The sequence below is a fragment of the Labeo rohita genome, chromosome 11 (assembly GCF_022985175.1).
Source record: "Labeo rohita strain BAU-BD-2019 chromosome 11, IGBB_LRoh.1.0, whole genome shotgun sequence".
NCBI classification, from domain to species: domain Eukaryota; kingdom Metazoa; phylum Chordata; class Actinopteri; order Cypriniformes; family Cyprinidae; genus Labeo; species Labeo rohita.
Window position 1 is genome coordinate 23,145,535 of NC_066879.1, and position 25,235 is coordinate 23,170,769.

The 25,235-nt window shown below is 33.9% G+C and overlaps 1 protein-coding gene across 1 annotated transcript in view; it reads right to left on the minus strand.

The window, feature by feature from the left end:
- Positions 1 to 1,043: 1,043 nt before the first annotated feature.
- The window catches only part of lrrc38b (leucine rich repeat containing 38b), a 29,096-nt gene continuing 4,904 nt past the window's right edge, over positions 1,044 to 25,235 (minus strand). Inside the window, exon 2 of the mRNA XM_051122277.1 lies at positions 1,044 to 4,801. Within this exon, the coding sequence (XP_050978234.1) occupies positions 4,554 to 4,801 (248 nt within the window). The 3' untranslated portion in view covers positions 1,044 to 4,553. The remainder of the gene's footprint in view (positions 4,802 to 25,235) is intronic.

Here is a 25,235-nt window from a genome sequence, read left to right on the forward strand (position 1 = left end):
AAATTTGTGGGACCTGAAGGATTTTTCTGAAGAACAGCAGGCTTTTCAGCTGTTCAGGACAAACAACGGACTCATGAACGACTATGACTAAACAAAAAAACACAGCTGTGGATCATTCAGGTAACAACACAGTATTAAGAATCAAGGAGATTCAACTTTTGAACTGGGTCAATTTTATAAATTATTATATTATTTTCTCTTGTGGATTATATGTAACATCTTTTACGTGAAATATCTTTTTTAATTTTCATTTTTAATGATTCTGAAATGGGGATGTAAACCTTTGACCTCAAATGTATATTGTGATGAAAACTTTTCTGGAGCATTTACCTTCTCTTATTGCAAATTCTTTTTTATCTATTTTTCTTTCTTTCTTTCCTTCTCTCTCTTTTGTTATATAGTTTTGCTATTGTAAATGTCTTGTAATGCTTGTAATGTTACGTTAAAATTGTCTCAGTGTTTCAGTCAGTGATAAATGTCCTTTAAAATAAATACTTTAGTTTTACTCAGAAGAAAGAAATGTATGCAGGTTTGAAACAACATGAGGGTGAGTGAATGATTTGCACAAAGCTTGGAATCAATATTAAAATTTCAACACTTATTGTCTTAAAGTGACGGGTGAATATTTGACAGTATAAGTTCACTAAATATATTGTTTTCATAATTTTCTTGCAGATCTACAAAACCATCTGGCCAAACATGTTGTTATTGATTGCAGAGGGCATCTAGAGCTTAAGCCCCTGAGAAGTTATCTGTGGTCCTGACAGATTGCAGACATGACCTGACAGTTAATTATCACCCGTGGAATGACGTCACAAGCGTTAATACTGGGGCGTGAAATTACTCAGTGCAGTGTCTCTTAATGTTTACAACCCAATTTCACATTCATTGTACCTAAAATGACACTTATTCATGGCTAATCAAGCTTTTCGTCGAGAAATAACACTCAAACATGTCTGTTTTACAGAGATACTTAAAGGAATGATAAGAAAAATGAACAAATTTAATGTAAAGTAATAAAAGATCAGTCGGAAATGGTTTACTGTTTAATATGATACTGTATTTCATCAACAGTGCACTGCCATATGGAGTAAAAAAACAAAGTACTGGATGATGTCGCCACTGGGTCATGCAGGAAAAACCCTCAGTTCATATTTCCCCTCATTCTTTGTACTGTAACTACATAGTAGTTGGTTTTCTAGGTATATGTGGTGTTCAGTTAAGACGGAGAACAAATATACTCCACGTTATGATGCAACACACATCTTTACTACATCGCTCAGTGTGACAGTTATGACACAGGATATGACTGATGCCGGGAGCTCTGGGCTCTTTTCAATCGACACATACTGAATTCAGAAACAGACGGTACAGCATTAAACACGCTATATTTTACTTGCTATTGTAGACATGAAGAAAAATATTGATTATGGAAATGTCATCGCAAATATCATTTTTCTGCGATTCATGTAAAATCAGCTTATGTTCTTTTTGTAGCACTAAAAACTTTCGTCATGAGCTCCCTCAGGAATTTCAAATGTGTCAGCAGTTCAACCATTTCAAATATAATTTAAAATTTATTATATCCACCTTTTTCGCCGCCATAATTTTTAACGTTGGGTGGCCTCCATAGAAATCCGTGTTAAAATGGGGTGAAAAAGCATCGACTGAATTAATTAAACTGAAAGTTTTTCAATGTAAGTAAATATAAAAATGTGTGCAGCAGCTGTGCCGTTGTTAGCCAATACCGTAACATAAATACGCTTATGGAATTCCTGTAAAGCAATTGTGTTGCTTACCTTACCTGGAAATCTGTCCGTGTTCGGCGCTGAATGCCTTGCATAAACGATGACAAAAGAAAACGAGCGTAACTTGCAGTGCTTTAGTGACAATGCTGTCTGTGAAATAACAAAATAATGTGTGCTCTTTTCATTTTGTGGACAAAATCCAGCAAACTTCGCCCGATTGGGAGCTGTATGTGCCCTCATCTGTTTTCAACGCAGCTAAACTCATGTCACCTTTCAACTCATTAAACTATGTCAGGTTTGTCACTGCCAATAAGACGGTCATTGCGACACTGTGAAGTGACGAAACTACGGCTCCGTTTGCTTTTCATAACCATTTTCATTGGTTTAACATCATATTAGTGGGCCGGAAAATACATTAATTTGACTAGAAACACAGAGGCCTGAAATGTAAATCATCGTCCCAGTTCCGCGACACTTCAGGAAAAAGGTGGATAGCAAATTGTTTGAGGTTTGTCTGTTTATAATGTATGTTGTAAGACAAACATGAATGTCTGTTCATATACTTTACTCTCATTATTGTTTCTTTTGATTTTATATTTTGTTCATTACTTAAAACATGCGTAACATTTGAAATTCCAATGGAAAACCATGCCGAGATCTGCATACAAGTTGACATGACTAAATAGCTTTATTGTCATGGCATAGTAAGTATCTATAACATGTTCAGAATTTGAATTTTTAACAATAATACCTCATTTCACTTGCAAATACATAGATATGCATGTATTTTTTTTCTGATTGGTTGAACAGCTATAAATATTTGAGTATATATATGAAAAAACATGAAATCATTCAATATGACACAATATTATAGCTGCAGGTTTGATTTCTGCTGATGATACCATGCTACAGTCTAGCTTTGAAAGATTGTGCATATGGGTCAACCGTGTCCTGACACCAGAACATTTACATTACATTAATATGCATTCGTGCTTCTTACATCCAACACAATATGATGGCTGAGGTTGTGTGAGCAGAATAGAATTCTTTAAAAATAAGATGGTCTTCGAATCACAATGATTTCTTTTTCCATCCCCAACATTTGAAGGCTAGCACGCTGTGTGCTTCATTTCACAGATCCAATTAATTATTCATGCACTGCAAAAATGAAGTTGTGATACCTGTCTGGGAAAAAGAACTGTATATTCTCGAAATAGTACATCCAGAGCATCTGTTTATGGATGGCAACAGTGGAACAGAGGATGGTAATAAACATTAGGATATTAATGAATGTGATTCTTGAAATTGTGCATAAAAAGACATTTTTCTAATTCTATAGACAGATGAAGCCCTTTCAAATAAGGATATGAAAGAAGCAAGACTGAAAACACAAACAATCAAATGTCTTTCTGACATTCGAAAATCGTTTCCCCCACATGGTCTACTAACAAAATAATTTGCTTGGAATTGATGGAATTGACATTATGAACAGAAATGTATGCCATTTAGTTATACACTGTATTATTAGTTGACACTAGACAGCAATCTGAAGACACATGGATATACAGTGGCCTTAAAACATATTTGGACACTTAAGTGACACTTAATGTGTGAACATCATTCTTTTAGAAAACGAAAATTGTGACATCAGCAAATATAGAATGCGGAATCTTTTCTTAGTACAAATTTCACTTTTATGGGATTTTTTGCAATCACTTTTTACCATATAGTCTCAAGGCAATATTTAATTTAGCTTAATTAAAATTTTTGATTATATCACAGCATTTTTAAATGAATTGCTTTTCATTTAAACCAAGCAGACATCTTTTGTGACATGTTGTGCTTTGCCTGGTTTAGTATTTTGTCATGTATTGCAATGACAATATAAGACTTAAATGCCCAAATACTTTTTGATCCCACTGTATGCCTTTTCAAATATACTTTTAAGACATGAATATTACAATGACATTTGTAGTATGTACTTCTCTCTTTAGTCACTTTAAGGATATTATATATCGTCATATGTGAGTAGTACCATTATTACGCTAAATAAATGTAATCTTGCTAAGATCACAGACTTTATTTAAAGAAAAATAAATCTATATTTCAAAACACATTAACCTCAGTCCCTCAGTCAAAGCGTTCTTTGGCAGATCTGGGCTGAACCAGTGTACCTGGTGGTTTGAGGGTCAGTGTAACTTAGGTACTGTAGGACCATTTTAAAGTGCGGTATTTGACACGACTATTCACATTAAGCTCTATTCTAAACTTCAGGTAATGCTTTCTTAAGTTATTTTCCCCATCCTTTGAAGGAAAATGGCTTCCATCACGTATACTTGGCTGTATAAAGCTGCAACATTTGACTTCTTCATTATTCCTTATCATCGATTATCAGTGCTTCTCTGAGACATTGCTGTCTACCTGTGCTAATTTGGCACAATCAACAAGTAGCACAGTTGTATTCTGCTAACTTTATATTGACTACATGAAGGGAAACTTTACGGACACAAGTATTCAACAACACTGAAAACTCTACTGCAGGACAGGATCTCAAAGTATTTTCTTTAACAAGACCTGTAAATCCCTGGAAGTTTGCATACTAAGGCTTGCTTTCAGACCAAACATCCTTTGATTTCGAGGGTACTGTGTCCGCACTGGTCACTTTGTTAGCGCTGACACTATCAATCAGCTTATTTCTGCTCAGGTTCTACCTGGTGTCTGTTCAGCCACGCTGTTTGTTTGAACTCTGTCACGAACTGGCAGCTTTGAATCATATCGAAGGTCGTTCAGCTCTAACCTCCCTCCTCATTCTTCACTCTCCTCCTCGTCTCCTTTAGTGCCCTTGCTCCAGCGCTGAAAACAGTGGACGGTGGACGCCAGGAAGAAGCTGGCCATGATGGCGGCCACTGAGACGGAGATGCCCGAGAAAATGATGATGAGGAAATCGGTGAGGGTGAGGGTGATCTGGCACTCCCGAAAACTGTCCTGGGAGAGCTGGCTGAGAGGCACGCGGCGTCCATCGGTGGGCAAAGAGCACTCCATACCCTCTATACCTGTAACAGCAGCACAACAACAGTAGTTTTAGTTATAATAACTTATTACATGTGATTTTGTGAAAGACTCCACATTTCAATGGTCAGATCAATGTATATAGTTTCGATGAAACACTATGACATTTTTAAAACAGATTTAGGTCTAAAAACACTTGCTGTCTTCTTCTGACTGTATATTTACTGCATTGGCTTTTGAGAAATAGTCTGCATTAGAGTGTGGGGTTGGCAAAAGTGCAAACTGAGCTTCAAAAGGTCGTTCTTCTGAGTCATAAAATGATAAAAGAGACACCATATGGTTTCCAGGGTTGTGCATTGTGATTGCCTTTTAAATTTTAATTCAAGTATAATTGCAGTTTGGATTTTATTGTAAGAGAGTTAATTAAACTGAAATTAAACGAAATGTATACTCATGTTTAATTAGAAAAGCACAACAAAGCTTAACAGCCTAGTTTGAAAGCCTTGAAATTTGAAGGTGTAGATACACTACAGTGAATTTTTTTTTGAAAGTATATATTCAGTTTTTTTATTCAAATTTCTCAAAAGTCACAGTTAAGATATTTAGAATCTTACAAAGAATTCTGAAAAAAAAAAAAAAAAATGCATCATGGTTTCCACAAAAATATTAAGCAGCACAAATGTTATAATAACAACAAATGTTTCTGGAGCACTGAATAATTTTGAAAGTATTAATACAGTATTTATTCAGTAATAAATTGTATTAAATTGATCAAAAGTGACAGTAAAGATATTTAGAATGTGACAAACTATTTATATTTTGACTAAACAATGTTTCTTTTTACTGAAAAAGAATTCTTTACAGTAAATTACTATATTCAGAAATTTATTATGAAATCAGGTCATATTCACTTGTAAGATAACATATTACAATACTATAAGCCCTTAAAATAATGTATAATGTAAAAATTATAATAAATAATGATAGGTTAGCTGTAATATTTCACAATAAAAATGATATATTAAGAAATTTACAGTGAAATCAATTCCAAAATATGGAGGAATATGCATAATTCTTTGTGCTTTATACATTATTTTAAAATTTAATTAATCGACTGCAGGGGCTTATGGGAATTCTCCCATATATGTGACCATGGACCACGAAACCAGTCATAAGTATCACAGGTATATTTGTAGCAACAGCCAGTAATACATTGTATGGGTCAAAATTACAGATTTTTTTTATGCCAAAAATCATTAGGATGTTAAGTAAAGATCATGTTCCATGAAGATATTTTGTAAATTTCCTTCCATGAATATATCAAAACATATTACTTTTTGATTAGTAATATGCATTGCTAAGAACTTCATTTGGACAACTTTAAAGGCAATTTTCTCAATATTTAGATTTTTTTGCACCCTCAGATTCCAGATTTTCAAATAGTTAAAATAGCCAAATATTGTCCTAACATCCTAACAAATCATACATCAATGGAAAGCTTATTTATTTTATAAAATTTAAATTCTAAAAATGGTGGTAAAACAATTTTATAGTATTAATAGTATATTCTTGTAAAATATACTCCAATGATCTCTGTTGTATTCACAACTTTGGGAAAAATACAGTGCACCAAGCAACAATATCTGGTTATTTTATTTGTATTATTTTTTTTTTCTTAACATAATATGTTGTGCTATGGGGTAAAAATAGATATTATGACTTGATTTGATTGTACATTTCTGAATATAGAACATTTTTTTTTGCATTATTTTGCAATGTAAGAGAATTAATTAAACTGAAATTAAAATAAATTTATTAGTGCTGTTAAACAATTAATTGCGTTAATTAATTGCACCAAAATAAACGTTTTTGTTTACATAATACATGTGTGCATACGTGTGTGTATATTTATTACGTATATATAAACAGACACATATGCATATATATATTTAAGAAAAATATGCTGTGTTTGTATATTAAATATATTTATGTATAAATTCAATTAAATGAATATAAATATATACACGTAAATACATGTAAATATTTTCTAAATAAATACTGTTTGCATGTGTATTTATATATACATAATAAATATACACAGTACACACAAATATATTATGTAATCAAACACTTGTATTTTGTATGTGATTAATCATTTGACAGCACTAAAATTTATACAAATTTTTAATTCGAAAAGCACGACAAAGCTTAACAGCCTTAAAAAAAAATGCATCATGGTTTCCTCAAAAATATAAAGCATCACAACTGTTATAGTGAAAAGAAATAAGCACCGAATCATTAATGACGCTGAAAATTCAGCTTTGCCACTACACGAATAAATTATATTTTAAAATATATTAAATTATAAAAGATATTTTAAATTTAAATTTTTTAAATTACAATTCAGGTAAATATTTTTTCTGTCATTCTAATGCAGTTTTCTTGTGGGGTGTGAGCAATTCAGTTTTAATTCACACTTACTGAACTAAAAGGGAGCAAATTCTTAAACTAAATTTTGTACAACCCTTATATACTGACATGCATATGGTCTGAAAATCTCATATTTCAATAATAATATTGTACTAAATACACAACACAAAATAATGTAATGACCTTCAGAGTAGAGCTTTATTAGTTTACGTCCAAGGACTGGACAATTGTACTGTAAGGCCATTCAGATCAGATTCATCTGACACAAATGGATTCTCTGGACTTGTTTCAAGAACTTTTTGAATATTACAGATGGAAGCGAAATGGCAGGGGGCTTATGAGATGGCCTAAAATAGCTCTCATGTTTATTTATGCCACTATTTGACCAGGACAGGAGTCAGATTGTCAGCGCTCACTCATTTAAAACAACACTGACACTGACACACACACACACACACACACATACGCTCTCAGTATGGCCCCGCTGATTCACTGCTGCGTGTTAATGAGACTGAATCAAGGGCATATAAGACTTGGGCACGTCGACTGCACATAATCACGAAATCCACAGAGAGGAATATCCGACAACAGCTTTCAGCTGCACAGTGAAAAATAATCAACTCGCATTATATAAATGTAAATTATATATTTGTGTACGCGAGTAGATGTTAATAAGAGTGTGATTAGAGTTTACACGGAGGGAATCTAACAGAAAAAAAAAACGCATCTTCATCTAAATGAGCGGAAAATAAAAAGAAATAAGAAAGAAGAGTAAACGAGTTCTGAAGATGATATCAAGGCTGGCTTGTTTTCTTCTATGGCTGATTGCTTAGACGCAAGAAATAAAACAGCAGGAGCATGTTATGAGATCCAAAGATGATAAAACAAGCAATGGGCTTTTCACTCGCAGTCAGAACGTGCAGTCTCACAGAAGAATAGGAGTGATGACATGTTTGCTCTCATTGCTTTTAACAGCCAGGTCATCTGATGCACTGGAGCGTGAGGCTCTGTGTGGGAGATGTAACTATATCCAGAGCTAACTCACAGTTTGTGTGGGATATCTGCACAACGGCAGAAGACGACAGAGGTGTGAATCTAGCTTCTCTCATTTTCACTTGCTCTGTACTGTAAAACACTGCAAGCATTTTGCATGCTTTAACTTATATTTTACAGTAAATTACTATATTCAGAATTTTACTATGAAATCAGCGCACACATTATTAGTGAGGACCATATACCGGTTTGAATGTTAAATGGTTTGAATTACGCAAATGGTATGAATTAAAAAAGAATGGCAAACCAGTACATGTGCCTAAGCCAGTGGTTCTCACTCCTGGTCCTGGGGACCCCCTGCTCTGCACATTTTGCATGTGTCCCTTATTTACCACACCTGATTGAGATCATCAGCTCATTAGTTCAGTTCATGGATCTCTCTCCTAATGAGATGATGATCTCAATCAGGTGTGTTAAATAAGGGACACATGCAAAATGTGCAGAGCAGGGGAACTACGGGCCTAAGCAACATACACAGCGTCGTGAATTGAGAGGAGATTCCTGTTAACTGCATACACTTCTGAATAATGGTTGGAAAACTTTTACAACTACTAATAAAACACAGTTCTTTAACCAGGCAGATAAACCAACTTTAAACTGCCATTAACAGAAACCAGTGATGCTGAAGAAGGACAGAAAGAGGAGGAAATACTGTAGCAGGCATTGAAAGCTTACTGTTCAAAATGCTAAATAGTGGGGGTGACGTCCACTTCCAGAACAACAATTTACAAATTAATTACTCACCCCCTTGTCATCCAAGATGTTCACGTCTTTCTTTCTTCAGTTGTAAAGAAATTATGTTTTTGGAGGAAAACATTTCAGCATTTTTCTCTGGAAAATAGTGGACTGGTATGGTGCCCCAATTTTAAATTTCCAAAATGCAGTTTAAATGCGTCTTCAAACGATCCCAAATGCAGTTGTAAACGATCCCAGCCGAGAAAGAAGGGTCTTATCTAGCGTAACAATCGGTTATTTTCATAAAAATGATACTATTTATATACTTTTTAATACCAATGTTTGTCTTGTCTTACTCTGCCTGGATTGTTTTTGTTCCGGTTCATGACAGTTAGGGTATGTCGAAAAACTCCCATCTCATGTTCTCCCTCAACTTCAAAATCGTCCTATAGCACTGTTTTACCTTTTTTGTTAAGGGTGTTTGATCTTTGCATGCTCACTTTGCAAAGACTGGTTTGGTACTTCTACAGCGATGTAGGATGACTTTGAAATGATTTTGGAAGTTGAGGAATAAAATACGATTGGAGTTTTTCGACATACCCTAACTGTCTTGAGTCAGAATACACAAAACCTATTGTTTCGCTAGATAAGACCCTTCCTCGACCGGGACCGCTTTTGGGATCGTTTGGAATTTCAAAATCGTGGCACCATACCAGCCCATTATATGCAGAAATGTTTTCCTCAAAAAACATAATTTCTTTACGACTGACGAAAGAAAGACATGAACATCTTGGATGACAAGGAGGGGGAGTACATTATATGTGAATCTTTGTTTTGGAAGTGGACTTCTCCTTTAATACAGTATTTAAAAAGTGCAGAGCTGCTTTGATTACAGCAGTAACTACTCATACTTCACATAGCAGGTTTGATAGGATCATGACTAAAACGCATTAAAATTGTGATAAACTGTCAAACTGGCAGAATCCTAAAAAAAAAAAAAAAAATGTGATACAGATTTTGGTCAAAATGCCCAGCACAAAACCTATTAAAACTTAATTTTTGATTAGTAATATGCATTACCAAGAACTTAATTTGGACACATTTAAGGGTGATTTTCTCAGTATTTTGTGTATTTTATTTTATTTGCACCCTTAGATTCAAGATTTTCCAATAGTTGTATCTCGTCCAAATATTGTCCTATCCTAACAAAGCATACTTCAGTGGAAAGAGTGTTTATTCAGCTTTCAGATGATGTATAAAACTCAATTTTAAAAAAATTACCAGGTCCAGGGTCACATATTAATTTTTTTTATTTACCCACATTTAACCACCTGGGCCAAATGCTGAAGGATTTGCTGACTGTCACAAATGAGAGTTTAACAGTAACTTATCATAACAGTTCTAAAATTAATTCCATTTCAATGATATACTGTGATTTTACAGTATATAACAGTATGATAAGTAGTAGCCAGTAATATGCTATCACATTTACAGTCAGATGTTTTACAGTGTGAATTAAACTGACGTGTAATTTCATTATAAGGATTTGATGTAACAATTAAAGCCTATGAAGACGTTTTAATTATGGGTTGTCACAGTCATGGCCATAGGCCTGACACCAGCCAGCCTTGTGCTTTCAATATGCACTGAAACTCATGTTAGTTTCTGGCAACTCAGTCCAGTGTTCACAAATTACCAGTTAAAAAAGGAAGCATGTTGGCTGGTCATCACGGACAGTTGTAAACTGATACACTCTGACGACCTTGAGGTTGTCAGGATGTTATTCACAGAATATCTGATATCTGCTCTCGTGGCATTAGTCACTGGCCATGACAGTCAGCCACGACTATTCCTGACCTGTCTCTCTCACAAACAAGTGTCATCTGTCTTTTACAATAGAGCGCTATCATCACAGGTCATGAAATGAGCAACTATTGCAGAGCTGTTGACAGATTAACATTAAAATGCTAATATTTCCACAAAAACTGGAGTGCATTTTTGTGTAAAATGACTAGCCTCCAAGATAAACACATTTAGCGGCATACATTTCCTGCAGGTATCAGGCATAAAATGCTGATATGATTAACTCACAGGTGGAAGTACCGAGGGAAGCCAAGCTCAGAGCAGGTGGGTGGATGATTCTGGAGCCAAATGTAATGGAAAACCTCAAACACTGGAGTGCTGCGTAGTTGATGTTTAGCTTATTAAAATGTAATACACAAAATATACATACAGTTGAAGTCAAAAGTTTACATACACCTTACAGAATCTGCAAAATGTTATTTAACCAAAAAGCATGTTATTTTTTATTTAGTACAGACCTGAATATGATCTTTCACATAAAAGATGTTTACATATAGTCCACAAGAGAAAATAGTTGAATTTATAAAAATGACCCAGTTCAAAAGTTTACATACGCTTGATTCTTAATACTGTGTTGTTACCTGAATGATCCACAGCTGTGTTTTTTTTTTTTTTTTTGTTTAGTGACATTTGTTTATGAGTCCCTTGTTTGTCCTAAACAGTTAAACTGTCAGCTGTTCTTCAGAAAAATCCTTTAGGTCCTACAAATTCTTTGGTTTTTTAGCATTTTTGTGTATTTGAACCCTTTCCAACAATGACTGTATGATTTTGAGAGCCATCTTTTCACACTGAGGACAAATGAGGAACTCATATTCAACTATTACAGAAGGTTCAAACGCTCGCTGATGCTTCAGAAGGAAACACAATGCATTAAGAGCCAGGGGTGAAAACTTTTGAACAGAATGAAAATGTGTACATTTTTCTTATTTTGCCTAAATATCTTCTTTTTTTTTTCATTTAGTACTGCCCTTCAGAACCTACAGAAGATGCTTACATGTTTCCCAGAAGACAAAATAAGTTAAATTTACCCTGATCTTCAAATTCAAAAAGTTTTCACCCCCTGACACATAATGCATTGTGTTTCCTTCTGGAGTTTCAGTGAGCATTTGAACCTTCTGTAATAGTTGCATATGAGTCCCTCAGTTGTTCTTAGTGTGAAAAGATGGATCTCAAAATCATACAGTCATTGTTGGAAAGGGTTAAAATACACAAAAATGCTGAAAAACCACAGAATTTGTGGGACCTCACAGAATGTTAATATCATTTATTGAACATTAATAAATATTAATTTCCAACCTATTTTGGGTTCATTTAAAGCAAAAAATATAGTAATTTTTAAGAAATAGTTGAGTTCAATAAAACTACCCAGAAGGCTGAAGAAGAACTCCATTTTTGGGCGAGCTATTTCTTTAATAGGGATAATATAGAAAAGAAGGAAGAGGATGTGATGCAACCTGGACTCAAACTCATATCACCTACTTAAGCACAATGTCTCAATTTCTTCAACACACCTCCGACCGTAAATTGTTTTACTTTGTAATGTCTCTGGTGACCTCTCAGCATTTACAGAAGAATTTCTCTTCCATTTCTAAATAAGAGTCTATGAATCTGCATATTGATTTTCACTTCAGATTCAAGAGCAAGTCTGAAATGTGAGCTTGGAGAGTCCATATGTGTATTAGTGTCAGGATAACTCGCTGGAGGATGAAGGAGATAAATGGCCTGTATTTATATTCACACAGCTTCGTCACACACTCAACGCTCTGCTAACTTCAGATAGTGGCCTGTGGCACTAACAGGCTATTCTGTCTGATCATGTGACCCCCTCACCTGTCTCTTCAGGTTGATTAATGTTGCTTAAGACTTCTCATATACTTGCTCAAGATGTCATTTTTTCCTCTATTTCACTCTTGTGTTCAGAGAAAAAGAAATGAATCAATACTCAGTGTGGTAGGAAATATTCTTGACCTGAGTGCTTCGTGACCTGGTTACGGTTTGTAAATGATTTATTTCCGTCATAGGTTACTGTACTTGAACGGGTGGTCTGGGCAGCCTGCTATATGGCAGCACATTTCGTGGAAATGAGGTTTCTAAAATTTCAATCAAATTTATGTGTCCTCGGGTGCGCTCCATGCACCACGGTTCAAGGAGATTTTAAACACTGTTTGAGATTTATATATTATGTTGATGGAGGACAAAAACTAGGCAAAAGCAAAGCGCCTGTGGAAATTTCCAATATGTTTGTTTTGTGAATACAAAGTTAAATTTCAAGTTTATTTAAAGGAACTGCTCTACTAAGGATGCTCTGATTGATACTGAGGTGTCAGTATGTTCCCCTACCATAAAAAAGTAAGCTGAAAAGTGGAGCAGCTAATATTATTCAGAGCTCTTAAAGGGGAGTGTTTGAGTTTTATAACATTTAAAGGGGAAGAATGAGTCCTTTTGAAGGCAAAGCGTTTGCGGTGAAAAATACTACATGCAGGTTTATATAGGTTTATATGTTTTGTAATAACAGTACTTTAATACATTTTCGGTAAACTGCAAAATGTTTAATATACTTTTCTTAAAATAAAATATTGCTTAGCTTGTTGACAGTCACAGAGCTGGCAAAAATGTGCAATGAAAAATGTTTTGAATAAAGTGTTTAGTTGTAATGCTATTAAAAGAGATTCTTATGTTTGCCAAGACTGCATTTATTTGATTAAAAATGCAGTAAAAGTGTCACATGATCCTTCAGAAATAATTTTAATATGTTAAAATATTTTAATATGTATCTGCTGCTTAAAAAAACATTTATTATTATTATTATTATCAGTGATGAAAAGAGTTGTGCTGTTTAATAGTTTTGTGGAAACCGTGATCCAATTTTTTTTAACATTAATTTATGGAAGCCCGTTTCTGCACCTGAATAAAAAAATACATCATTGCAACTTTTTGTCTCACAATTCTGACCTCTAAAAATTGGACCTTATAATTTGCAATTTTGAGTTTATATCTCAATTCTGAGAAAATGTCAGAATTGTAAGAAAAAAGTCAGAATTGTGAGTTTTTATCTCACACAATATATCACACAATTCTGACTTTTTTTTAAATTCACAATTGCGAGTTTATATAACAATTCTGAGGAAAAAATTCAGAATTATAAGTTTATATCATGCAATTCTGACTTTCTAATTCACAATTGCAAGTTTATATCACAATTCTGAGAAAAAAGTCAGAATTATGAGTTTATATCTCACAATTCTAAGAAAAAGTCAGAATTGTGAGTTTTTAATACGTATTTCTGAGAAAAAAAGTCTGAATATTAAGATAAAAAGCCGCAATAACATTTTTACATTTTTTTTTTATTCAGTGGTGTAAATGGGCCTCCATAATTACTGTCGCATTTGATCAATTTAATGCATCTTCGCTAAATGAAAATATTAATTTATTAAAAACGAAAACTTTTACTGACCCCAAACTTTAAAACGGTAGTTTACATAATCATGTTACATCAAAGCATAAGTAAGAGCAATTAGAAAATTAAAGTATATATATGTGACCCTCAAGACCTCACTGGGCCCCCGGGGCTATGACTTACTGCAGGGCCCCCCAACACAATAATGATATATATAAATAGCATTTTTATCCTATCAAAATTTTAGCATTGAAATTTCATAATTCTTTCTACCAAGTTCAATATAAACAAACAAACAAACAAAAAAACTAGCCTAATAAAAACAAACTTACTGAAGACAAGTAAACAGTCACAACTTACAAGAGAAGGAAAAAAAACGTGATTCATTTCTAATGTTTGACACATGGTAACAGCATCTAGGCTGCTTTATAGGAATAGTTCACACAAATTCTGTTGTTCTTCTAAAACTGTATGAGTTTCCTTCTGCTGTTGAATGCAAAAAAAATATAGTTGGAACAATACTGCTAAACAAACAGTTGCTGGACCCCCTTTCATAGTATGTAAAAAAACACTACTGGGGAAAAGAAATGTTGAGGAGAACAAAGAAATTCATACAGGTTTAGAGCAACTTGATGATGACAGTATTTTTATTTTTGGCTGAACTATCCCTTTAAAATCTTATATAATGACAAGATCTCATATAGCCTACTACTACATGCTTTATCTTTAACTATGTTAATTTTTAAGACACAAATGACTGTGTTGACAAGTAGACATGGATTTTAACACGTAACTGTGTATTTGAACGTTAAAAAAATAACTCAAGTTTAGTCAGGCGCTTTACGAGCAGGTGCGCGCTATGCGTATCAGACTGAAATCGTTTTAAAGCGCGCATTTGCCAAAATTAATTCTGCCTTGCTGCTTAATGTCCTTGAACAATTACATTTGTTAGTGTTGCTTAAACCACAATGCTTAAAGTGCATTTAAATGAAAAGCTTAGCCTACATCATGACACGCAAAATGATTTAGATATTTCTACCAGGTTATCTCTCAACCCATAAGCAAATATAGCTATGTTGTTCAAACACAAAAAGCAATAGGCTAATACATCCAGCAAGTTTATAATCAAACTAACCTAAAATCTGTGGGAACGATGACGCTGTGTTTTTATCTGCTTCATGTGCCCAGTCCACTTGCTATTCTGCAACTTTCACACCATCACCAGCTTGCTCGGGCCCCGGGGCTTCAGCCCCGCTTAGCCCAATGGTTGGCCCCTGATGACCCTGGACCACAAAACCAGTCATAAGCAGCACGGGTATATTTGTAGCAATAGCAAAAAATACATTTGGTCTATCTATTTTTCTTTTATGCCAAAAATCATTAGAATATTAAGATTTTATTCCACAAAGATATTTTGTAAATTTTCTACCATAAATATATCAAAACTTAATTTTTGATTAGTAATATGCATTCCTACGAACTTCATTCAGACAACTTTTAAGGCAATTTTCTCAGTATTTTCATTTCTTTGCACCCTCAGAATCCAGATGTTCAAATAGTTGTATCTGGGCCAAATATTGTCATATTGTAACAAACCATACATCAATGCGAAGCTTATTTATGATGTGTATGATGTGTTTAGATGATGTGTAAATCTCAGTTTCCAAAAATGACCCTTATGACTGGTTTTGTGGCCCAGGGTCACACACACACACACACACAAACAAAAATAAATAAATAAAAATGATTGCAAGGAAATGTTTAATATTTTTTAATATTTTAAAAGTACAGTTCAAATAAATGTGATCCATGAAACTTTGTTTTTAACAATATTATGAAATTTGCAAAACATAATGTTTCTTTGTTTATTCTGCCACAGATCAGTGACTTGTTAGAGGAGCTATAGAACATAAAACTGTGTATTACAGGCTGAATGATACTTTTTTACTTCAAGTACACGTTAACACGGCAAAGCGTGTAATAAAATAGATTAGGTCTTTTCACACCCTGGGCTGTGAAAGCAGAGCTGTGAACACTCAAACCGGTCAGATTCCCGAATAGCGCTAAGAGGCCCAGAGGAAAACGATCACACTCGCTCGCTTTTAATGAGAAGATCAGAGACAAGCTGTGCCTAGACGGTGTCAGGCTCTCTCTCGTGAGTGTCAAAAGATAGTCTTCTGTCTAACATGCGTTCGGGATAGCTGAGATTAATCACACAGATTTTCTCTGACCTTTCAACCTAAATAAGTTTTTGCTACAGGGAGTAAGCCTGATTCTGTCAGTTTTAACATTTAATATGACCCTGTTATACACCTTAGCGGTGTTGTTTCAAATTTGATAATGCACCACTTTCAATTGTCAGTACAGCAGGCCTTTATGAACCATAGAGAAGATCACACTGTTATCCTTTATCAAATCTCATTCTAAAGGACTTGTAGAGGGCCAAAATTCTTCCTCTCCAAATCCATGTCTTATTGTCAATCATGAATTAGAGGATTAATGTCACATAGTTACTTATCGTATGTATATACACAGTGAAATTCCCTAATTCATCATCATTTACTTCTTCCCCATCTACAGTGAACTATGCACCATTCAGTATATTAGGAACTGTGATGAGCTCACAATTCAAAGCGGCTCAGGTGTCGTCAAGGTGATGTTGGCACTTGATGGATTACATTCAAAATTAGCGTCTGGTAAGAGGAATGAATGCTCCAGTGTAACACACTCTCTTGCCAGTGATTGATTTACCTGGCCGACGTGAGCATGATATTGGAGTCTGGCATCGTCCCCATCTCTAACTCCATTCAGGCCATTGACTGCAGACGCATGAATAGCCGGTGTGCATTTCAGCGTATTGACAACCTTGCCTGACCTCAGCTTAACTCTAGCTTTGCTCTCTACCTTGTAATACATTGAAAAGGTACTCGAGGGCTCTCTTCGAGGGTACAAGTATGAGCTGTTTGATTGAGCTCTGAAAATACTGCATGTATTTGCATTTAAACAAAATCAGTGTAAAATATGGAGCTCACAGGAAGGTCAAGGGGAGGTAGTGAAATTGCAAGCCAGAGACGCATATTATAGTAAAGAAGCTCTCAGTCCTGTGTCAGCAAGAGCGGTGCGTGACTCATTCTAATCAGGAGGGGTTTCCCTCATACGGGGGATTTGGTGATGTCAGAGACACATGGGATTGCTCTCAGTGGTGCGATTAGACATACTCTGGATGCCATTTGCAGACCATACGGTAGATTATTTTAAGCACGCAAAAAATACACGCTATCGCACTTACGGAAACATGCCAGCAGCCACACAGCAGACTGGATCCAGTGTTTATTACAACCAAAGTGGGGGAAGAACATACCGCATGCATCTGAAAACACACTATGAGCTAAGGATTTATTTCATCTCTATTACATAATGAGGATATATGCTGTTTAGTTAGGTCATATAGACAGTATAGTATATTATGGAAGCCCATTTCCGCCACTGAATACAAAAATAAGGTAATTGCAACTTTTTATCTCACAATTCTGACATTTTTTCTTGCAATTGCAAGTTTACATCTTGCAATTTTGAATTTTCTCAGAATTGTGAGATATAAACTCACAATTGTGAGTTACAAAGGAAGAATTGTGATATAAACTTGCAGTTCTAAGAAATAAAGTCAGAATTATGTGTTATAAACTCACAAGTGAGAGTTATAAAGTTGCAGTTCTGAGAAATAGTAGCACTTCTGAGAAATAGTCAAAAGTCAACTCCAAGATATAAACTCAAAATTATTACTTTTTTCTCAGAATTGCAAGTTTATATCTCGAAATTCTGACTTTTTTCTTTTACCCCCAGAATTGTGTGATATAAACTCACAATTGCAAGTTATAGTCAGAAATTTGAGAAATAAATTCTAAATTCTTTTTTTCTCAAAAATTTATATTACAATTTAAAAAAAAAAAAAAAGTCAGAACTGTAAGTTTTTTATCTTTAATTCTGACTATTTCTCACAACTGTGAGTTTATATCTTGCAGTTCTGAGAAATAAAGTCACAATTTTGAGAAATAAAATCTGAACTATGAGATATAAACTCGCAATTCTGACTTTTTTTTTTTTACAGAATTTCAAGTTTATATCTCAAAATTGCAATTATGACTTTATAACATGCAGTTATGAGTTTATACCTCAATTTGGAGCAAAAAAAAAAGTAAGAATTGTGAGAAAAAAAGCCATAATTGCAAGATATAAACTCGCAACTGCTAGAAAAGTCAGAATTGCGAGATATAAACTCACATTTGTGAGAAAAAAAGCCAAAATTGTGAGTTTTTATCTTGCAATTCTGACTTTGTTTCTTGCAATTGTAAGTTTATATCATGCAATTCTGAGAAAAAAAGTCAGAATTTTGAGAAGTCGCAATTCTGAGAAATAAAGTCGTAATTTTGAGAAATAAAATCAGAACTATGAGATATAAACTCACCATTCTGACTTTCTTCTCAGAATTTCAAGTTTATATCTCAAAATTGTTACTTTTTTCTTACAATGGCATGACATAAACTTGTAGTTTTGAGATATAAATTCACAATTCTGACTTTTTCTGATAAGTTTATATATCGCAATTCTGACTATATAACATGCAATTGCGAGTTTATACCTCAATTTGGAGAAAAAACAGAAATGTGAGGAAAAATGTGCATTTTATAAAGATATAAACAGAATTGCAAGATATAAACTCGCATTTGTGAGAAAAATGCAAGAATTGCGAATTTTTATCTTGCAATTCTGACTTTATTTCTTGCAATTGTGAGTTTACATCACACAATTCTAAGAAAGTCTGAATTGTGACAAGTCGTAATTGTGAAAAATAAAATCAGAACTGCAAAATATAAACCAACAATTTTGACTTTTTTTCTCAGAATTGCAAGTTATAAAGTCAGAACTGCAAGAAGTCACGATTCTGAGCCATAAAGTCGAATTTTGAGAAATAAAGTCAGAACTGCGATATAATTTTTTTTTTCAGAATTGTAAGTTTATATCTCACAATTCTGACTTTATAACACACAATTGCGAGTTTATATATCTCACAATTTTAAGAAAAAGTGAGTTTATATCTCAGAATTGCAAGTTTGTATCACGCAGTGCTGTGAAAAAAAGTCAGATTTGTAAAATAAAAGTCACAATAACCTTTTTTATTTCTTATTCGGTGGCAGAAACAGGCTGTCATATTATATAGACTAGACCTCATAGAAAGCTAATGAAAATTGAAGTCATATGAGTATTTTATTCAAGAGGTTTGTTATACAACACTGACTGAGCCAATAAGCCTTGGGTCATGGGCTCAGTTCCCAGGGAACATACTGATAAAATGTTTACGTTGACTAAACTGTATGTTGCTTTTTTCAAAGTGGCCAAAATATATATTTGTGTTTAATGACATGTTCATCTCAAACTAAGGTCAGTTCATAAGGTTTTAGTTAACACGTCTTGGGTGGAAAGAGCTGGTTGTAAATCAGTTAAAACGAGTCCCCTCAGGCTCCTGTTATGTTGGTCAGGGCAGTCTGAGGCCACAGGTGATGTTAATTATAGATGTGCTTTGTTCTGTCTTAACCATGAGCAGTGATGACAGCAGTGGATCATGTTTACACTTGTTTCCCTCGTAAAAGATTCATGGAAGAGGCTGCTGCTAGACTGAGAAAGTCCACTGAGCACATCCTCCCCTGAGGACACTTTGTGAGGAAAGAGTCAAGTTATTTTCTTAAAATCATTCTCATGTTTAACAACATTTTCACAGGTAATTCACAAGGTGAAACTAAACAGGGAGTTCAAGTTCTCACAAGCAATAAAAGCAAACACAGATTCCTGAGATGGGGGAGAATGGGGGACAATTTTGTCTAGCCAAGGAGAAATGTGAAGAAATGTTGAGAATAAGTGATGATTACATATTAATAAGGCATACAACAATAATGCACAATTACTTTATAAACACACTTATTATTATTATTATTATTATTATTATTATTATTATATCTCTGTCAGCTATGATTGAGATGTATATATTATATACAATTTGTCAAGTTAAAAAATGTATTTTGTATGAAAGCCTGTTTCCGCCACTGAATAAAAAATAAAAAAAGGTAATTGCGACTTTTAATCTCACAATTCTGATTTTTTTCTCAGAATTCCGAGATTAAAAACTCAAAAGTGCAAGTTATAAAATCAGTTATGAGTTATAAAGTCAAAATTGTTTGCTATAAACTCAAAACTGCGAGTTATAAAGTCAGAATTGTGTGATATAAACTCAAAATTGCAAGTTATAAAATCAGAATTGTGAGATAAACTTGAAATTACGAGCTATACAGTCAGAATTGCGTGATATTACCTTGAAATGATGAGTTATAAAGTCAGTTGCAAGTTCTAAAGTCAGAATTGTGATATAAACTCGAAATTGTGAGTGATAGTCAATTGTGAGTTATAGTCAAAATTGCATGATACAAACTCGAAATTGCGCGTTATAAACTTGAAACTGCAAGAAAAACTTGTGATTCTGAGAAAAGTTAGAATTGTGTGACAAACTTGCAATTTTTTTCAGAATTATGAGATATAAACTTGAAATTGAGAGTTATGGTCAATTGCAAGTTCTAAAGTAGGAATTTTGTGATATAAACTCGAAATTACGAATTATAGTCAATTGCCAGTTATAAAGTCAGAATTACGAGATATAAACTTGAAATTCTAATTTGTTTTTCTCAGAATTGCTTAATATAAACTTAAAACTGCAACAAAAACTCAGAATTGCAAGGTTGGAACTCGCAATTCTGAGAAAAAAAGTTTACATTCTGAAAAAAGTCGGAATTGTGTGACAAACGTGCAATTTTTTTTTCAGAATTATGAGATATAAACTCACAATTTTGAAGTATAAAGTCAGAATCACATGATATAAACTCGAAATTGTGAGTTATAAAGTCAGAATTGTGTGATATAAACTTGAAATTGAGAGTTATAAAGTCAGAATTGTGTAATATTAACTTGAAATTGAGAGTTATAGTCAATTGCAAGTTCTAAAGTCAGAATTGTGTGATATAAACTCGAAATTACAAATTATAGTCAATTGCCAGTTATAAAGTCAGAATTGCGAGATATAAACTCGAAATTCTATTTTTTTTTTCTCAGAACTGCTTAATATAAACTTGAAACTGCAAGAAAATCTCAGAATTGCAAGGCTGAAACTCACAATTCTGAGAAAAAAAAAGTTTAAATTCTGAAAAAAGTCAGTATTGTGTGACAAACTTGCAAACTCACAATTCTGAGTTCTAAAGTTAGAATCACATGATATAAACTCAAAATTCTGACTTTTTTCTCAGAATTGTACTTGCAAGTTACAGTATAAAGTCAGGGGCATCATGCACTCATTATGTTTGAGGGGGCAAGGTGGGGGGGGGGTGGTAACTGGTATAGGCTTATCGTTTATTTATTTATTTTTTTCTTTTTTATTCGCAATATTATTATTCACCAGAGAATTCAGTCAGCGAGCTATAGTGAACAAAACAGTGGTGTTTCTGCTTCTTTGATGACTAATCTGAACACTTCTGTTTGGTCACTGCATTCAAAAGCTCAACAGAATCGTGTGAGTTTAGTTATACTGTGCAGCGCTATGGAAACGGGCCTGTCTTTGGCTCAGCGCCAGCTAGCATAAGTAGATTTGTATTTAGCAGCTGAAATGAAGTGCCACACGCACTGAACGTTCTAATAACGCCGGTGTGATTGTATCAAATATAAAAATATTATTCGGCTATTTTTTGTCTTTTGGAAGATGCATTCAAAATCCACCTGGTTAAAAAATCTGAGGGGGCATGTGCCCCCCCCTTTACTTTCAGTGGGCATGATGCCTCTGGTCAGAATTGTGAGATATAAAATTTAAATTACGAGACAAAAACTGGGATTGCGGGATTGAAATGCAATTCAAACTTTACTTATTTACTTATTTTTATTCAGTGGCAGAAATGGGCTTCCATAATTTTGACAAGGTTCAAGGTGAGTGGATAACACCTGCTCGCTTTTTGATCGGATTCACCATATATTTAATTTCACCACATATGTATTTATCCATCTGATAAAAGACAACCTGACAAGCTTTTTGCCTTTATCCACCAGACATAGTTCAAAGGTCACACAGTAAAGAGCCCATCCATCCATTATATCATTACATCAGCCATTATAAAGTGCAGCCCACTCTGCCAGGCTGCCTAGTCTGTGCTCAGGGCATATGATCACATGGGCACAAGGGAAATCAAAATGTGTGAAAGAGAGCACCAGCACAAACAAGCACACAGCAAGTCTGCACACCAGCCACGATAAGCGTAAAATAAACAACTTCAATAGCAAAGCCATTTATCTATCTATCTATCTATCTATATAGTAGATGATAATTACACATTTTTAATATTATATAATACATGGATAATATTTTAATGCTGCAACTGCTGTAGTGAAGAATACAGACCATTAGCTCAAGCGATTTGGTCTTTGGTGATATAAACCAGACTTGGCAGTGATTGACTGTAATGGCCTCTCATTTATTCTGATTGTTGATGCTCAGAGGATTATCTACGCAGACACCGTCATTTTCCATATCAAGTTTCTATCTGTCAAACATAGTGATCTCACATACTTATGTATTGAACACACACATACAAATCACATATGCTACTGAACCTAAGTGTGTACTTAACATTTCATCTGAACAAATCAGTTTGCATGTGGTACATAATTGAATCTGAAACATGAATGTGCAATGCCAAAAAGGCTGAGAATAAAACGGTCCAAAGCCCATTATCAAAACCAATTTTAAACATATACATATCAATTGACCTTTGATGGATTATAATGTCTATATTCAGCAGCTCTAGAAGTTTCGATAGGCCAGTGATAGTATGCTGACGCAGAAGAAACCGTTACTAAAGTCGTTATGTTTGGGTTTTTTTGTGCAAAAAAAGTATTCTCATAGCTTCATAAAATGATGGTCGAACCACTGATGTCACATGAACTATTTTAATGATGTTCTTACAACCTTTTTTGGTGCTTGAATGTGTCAGCTGTCTACGCAGGGTCAGAAAGATCTTGGATTTCATCAAAAATATCTTAATTTGTGTTCTGAAGATGAACAAAGGTCTTACGATTTTAGTACGACATTTTGGTGAGTAATTAATGACAGAATTTAAATTTTGGGGTGAACGCAGTGACGCATTGCTGCCACACACATATTATTTTTTCCACTCAATTATATTGTAATAATGAGATCTTATGTCGTTTTAACAACATCTTTTTTTGCTAAACCGTTAAAACGACATAATTATCTCTTTAAGACGACAATATAATTATCTAATAAAAAACACTGTTTTAAATGTATTTTCATCTAATGGTTTTTATTGTAGCTGCATGTTTATTAGTTTCCAATATGTCAATATAATGCTATCCAATAACTTTATTCAGACACAGAGGATATGAATGATATTAGCATATTATTATTATTATTATCATCATAATTTTATTGTTTTATTAATTATTAATAATAATAATAAGCTAAACAACAACAATAGTAATAGGCCTAATATATTAATAATAATAATATGCCCTAATAATAATAAAATTAAACTGTTTGTCATTTCTCTTTATTTCTTTTTGTTAATATTTCGATCTGTTGTTACATTAAAATTAAGTCAATAAAATAAAGAAATATTCCAAGCCATCATCATAAATCATCTAAAATAATGCTTGCAGTTATTCGATAGCATTATATTGTAGACAGATTAGAGATTAATCCTAATAAATATGCACCTATAATAAAAAACATTACAAAAAATGTATTTAAAACAGTGTATCCCTCCTGCAGATCCTGCTTTATTTCAGGACTGTGGTGACAGCAGTGCGGACAATTGCTTTTGCTTGCACACATAATGTATAATCATATCTTCTATAGCAGGAAAAACATATAGTTTTTATGACAAAATATGTTATTGTTACGAGAAAAAAAAATGTCATTTTAACTAAATAATTATGTCGTTTTAAGGAGATAATTATGTCCCTTTAACAAGAAACTGCACGTCACTCCTGGATAATCGAAAATGGGCAAAGAGGCGGGACGTGGGTGGAGCTGGTTGCTGAAACCACGCCCGCCTAACACAACGGTGGTGACAGCAGTGGCGATCCACCTGTCACTCAGGTGGCCACACCCTAAATTATGCAAAACTTTAAGGCTTAATATAATATAAACGGATGAGGTATAAAAAAAATTCACCCTCCTCACAGTTGACATGAAGGGCAAAATTAGCTATATAGACCAAAACCACTTTTTGTACCAGGCTGTAAACATATTTTTTTTCTGCTGTAAAGTTGGGCATTTTAACATAGGGAGTCTATGGGATTGACTCCCTTTTTAAGCTAGTCTCTAGCGGCCAGTTGATGAATTGCAGTTTAAGTCACTTCTGTGCTGGTTTCAATAGAAAGAACGGGAGGTTGCCGCTTGGTATAATCGTATCTTCTATAGCGGGAAAACATATCGTTTTTATGACATAATATGTTGTTATTACGAGAAAAAAATTGTCGTTTCAATGAGATAATTGTTGTTTAACAACATATCTCGTTTTTATGAGAAAAGATGTTGTTTTAACAAGAAAACGTCGTTATTACGAGAAAAGATGTTAAAACGACATAAGATCTCGTTATTACGACATAATTGAGTGAAAAAAATCATATGTGTGTGGCAGCAATGCGTCACCGTAAAATAGCACTATATTATAGACAGATTAGAGATTAATCCTAATAAACATGCAGCTACAATAAAAACCATTACTGAAAATGAATTAAAAACAGTGTATTTTTATTATCTTTCCTGCAGATCCTGCTTTATGTCAGGACTGTGGCGACAGCAGTGCGGACAATTGCTTAGCTCGCTCACATAATGTAACCTTAATATAATATAATATAATTAATAACATAATATGTTGTTATTACGAGAAAAATATGTTTTAACAAAATAATTATGTTGTTTTAACAAGATAATTATGTCGCTTTAACGA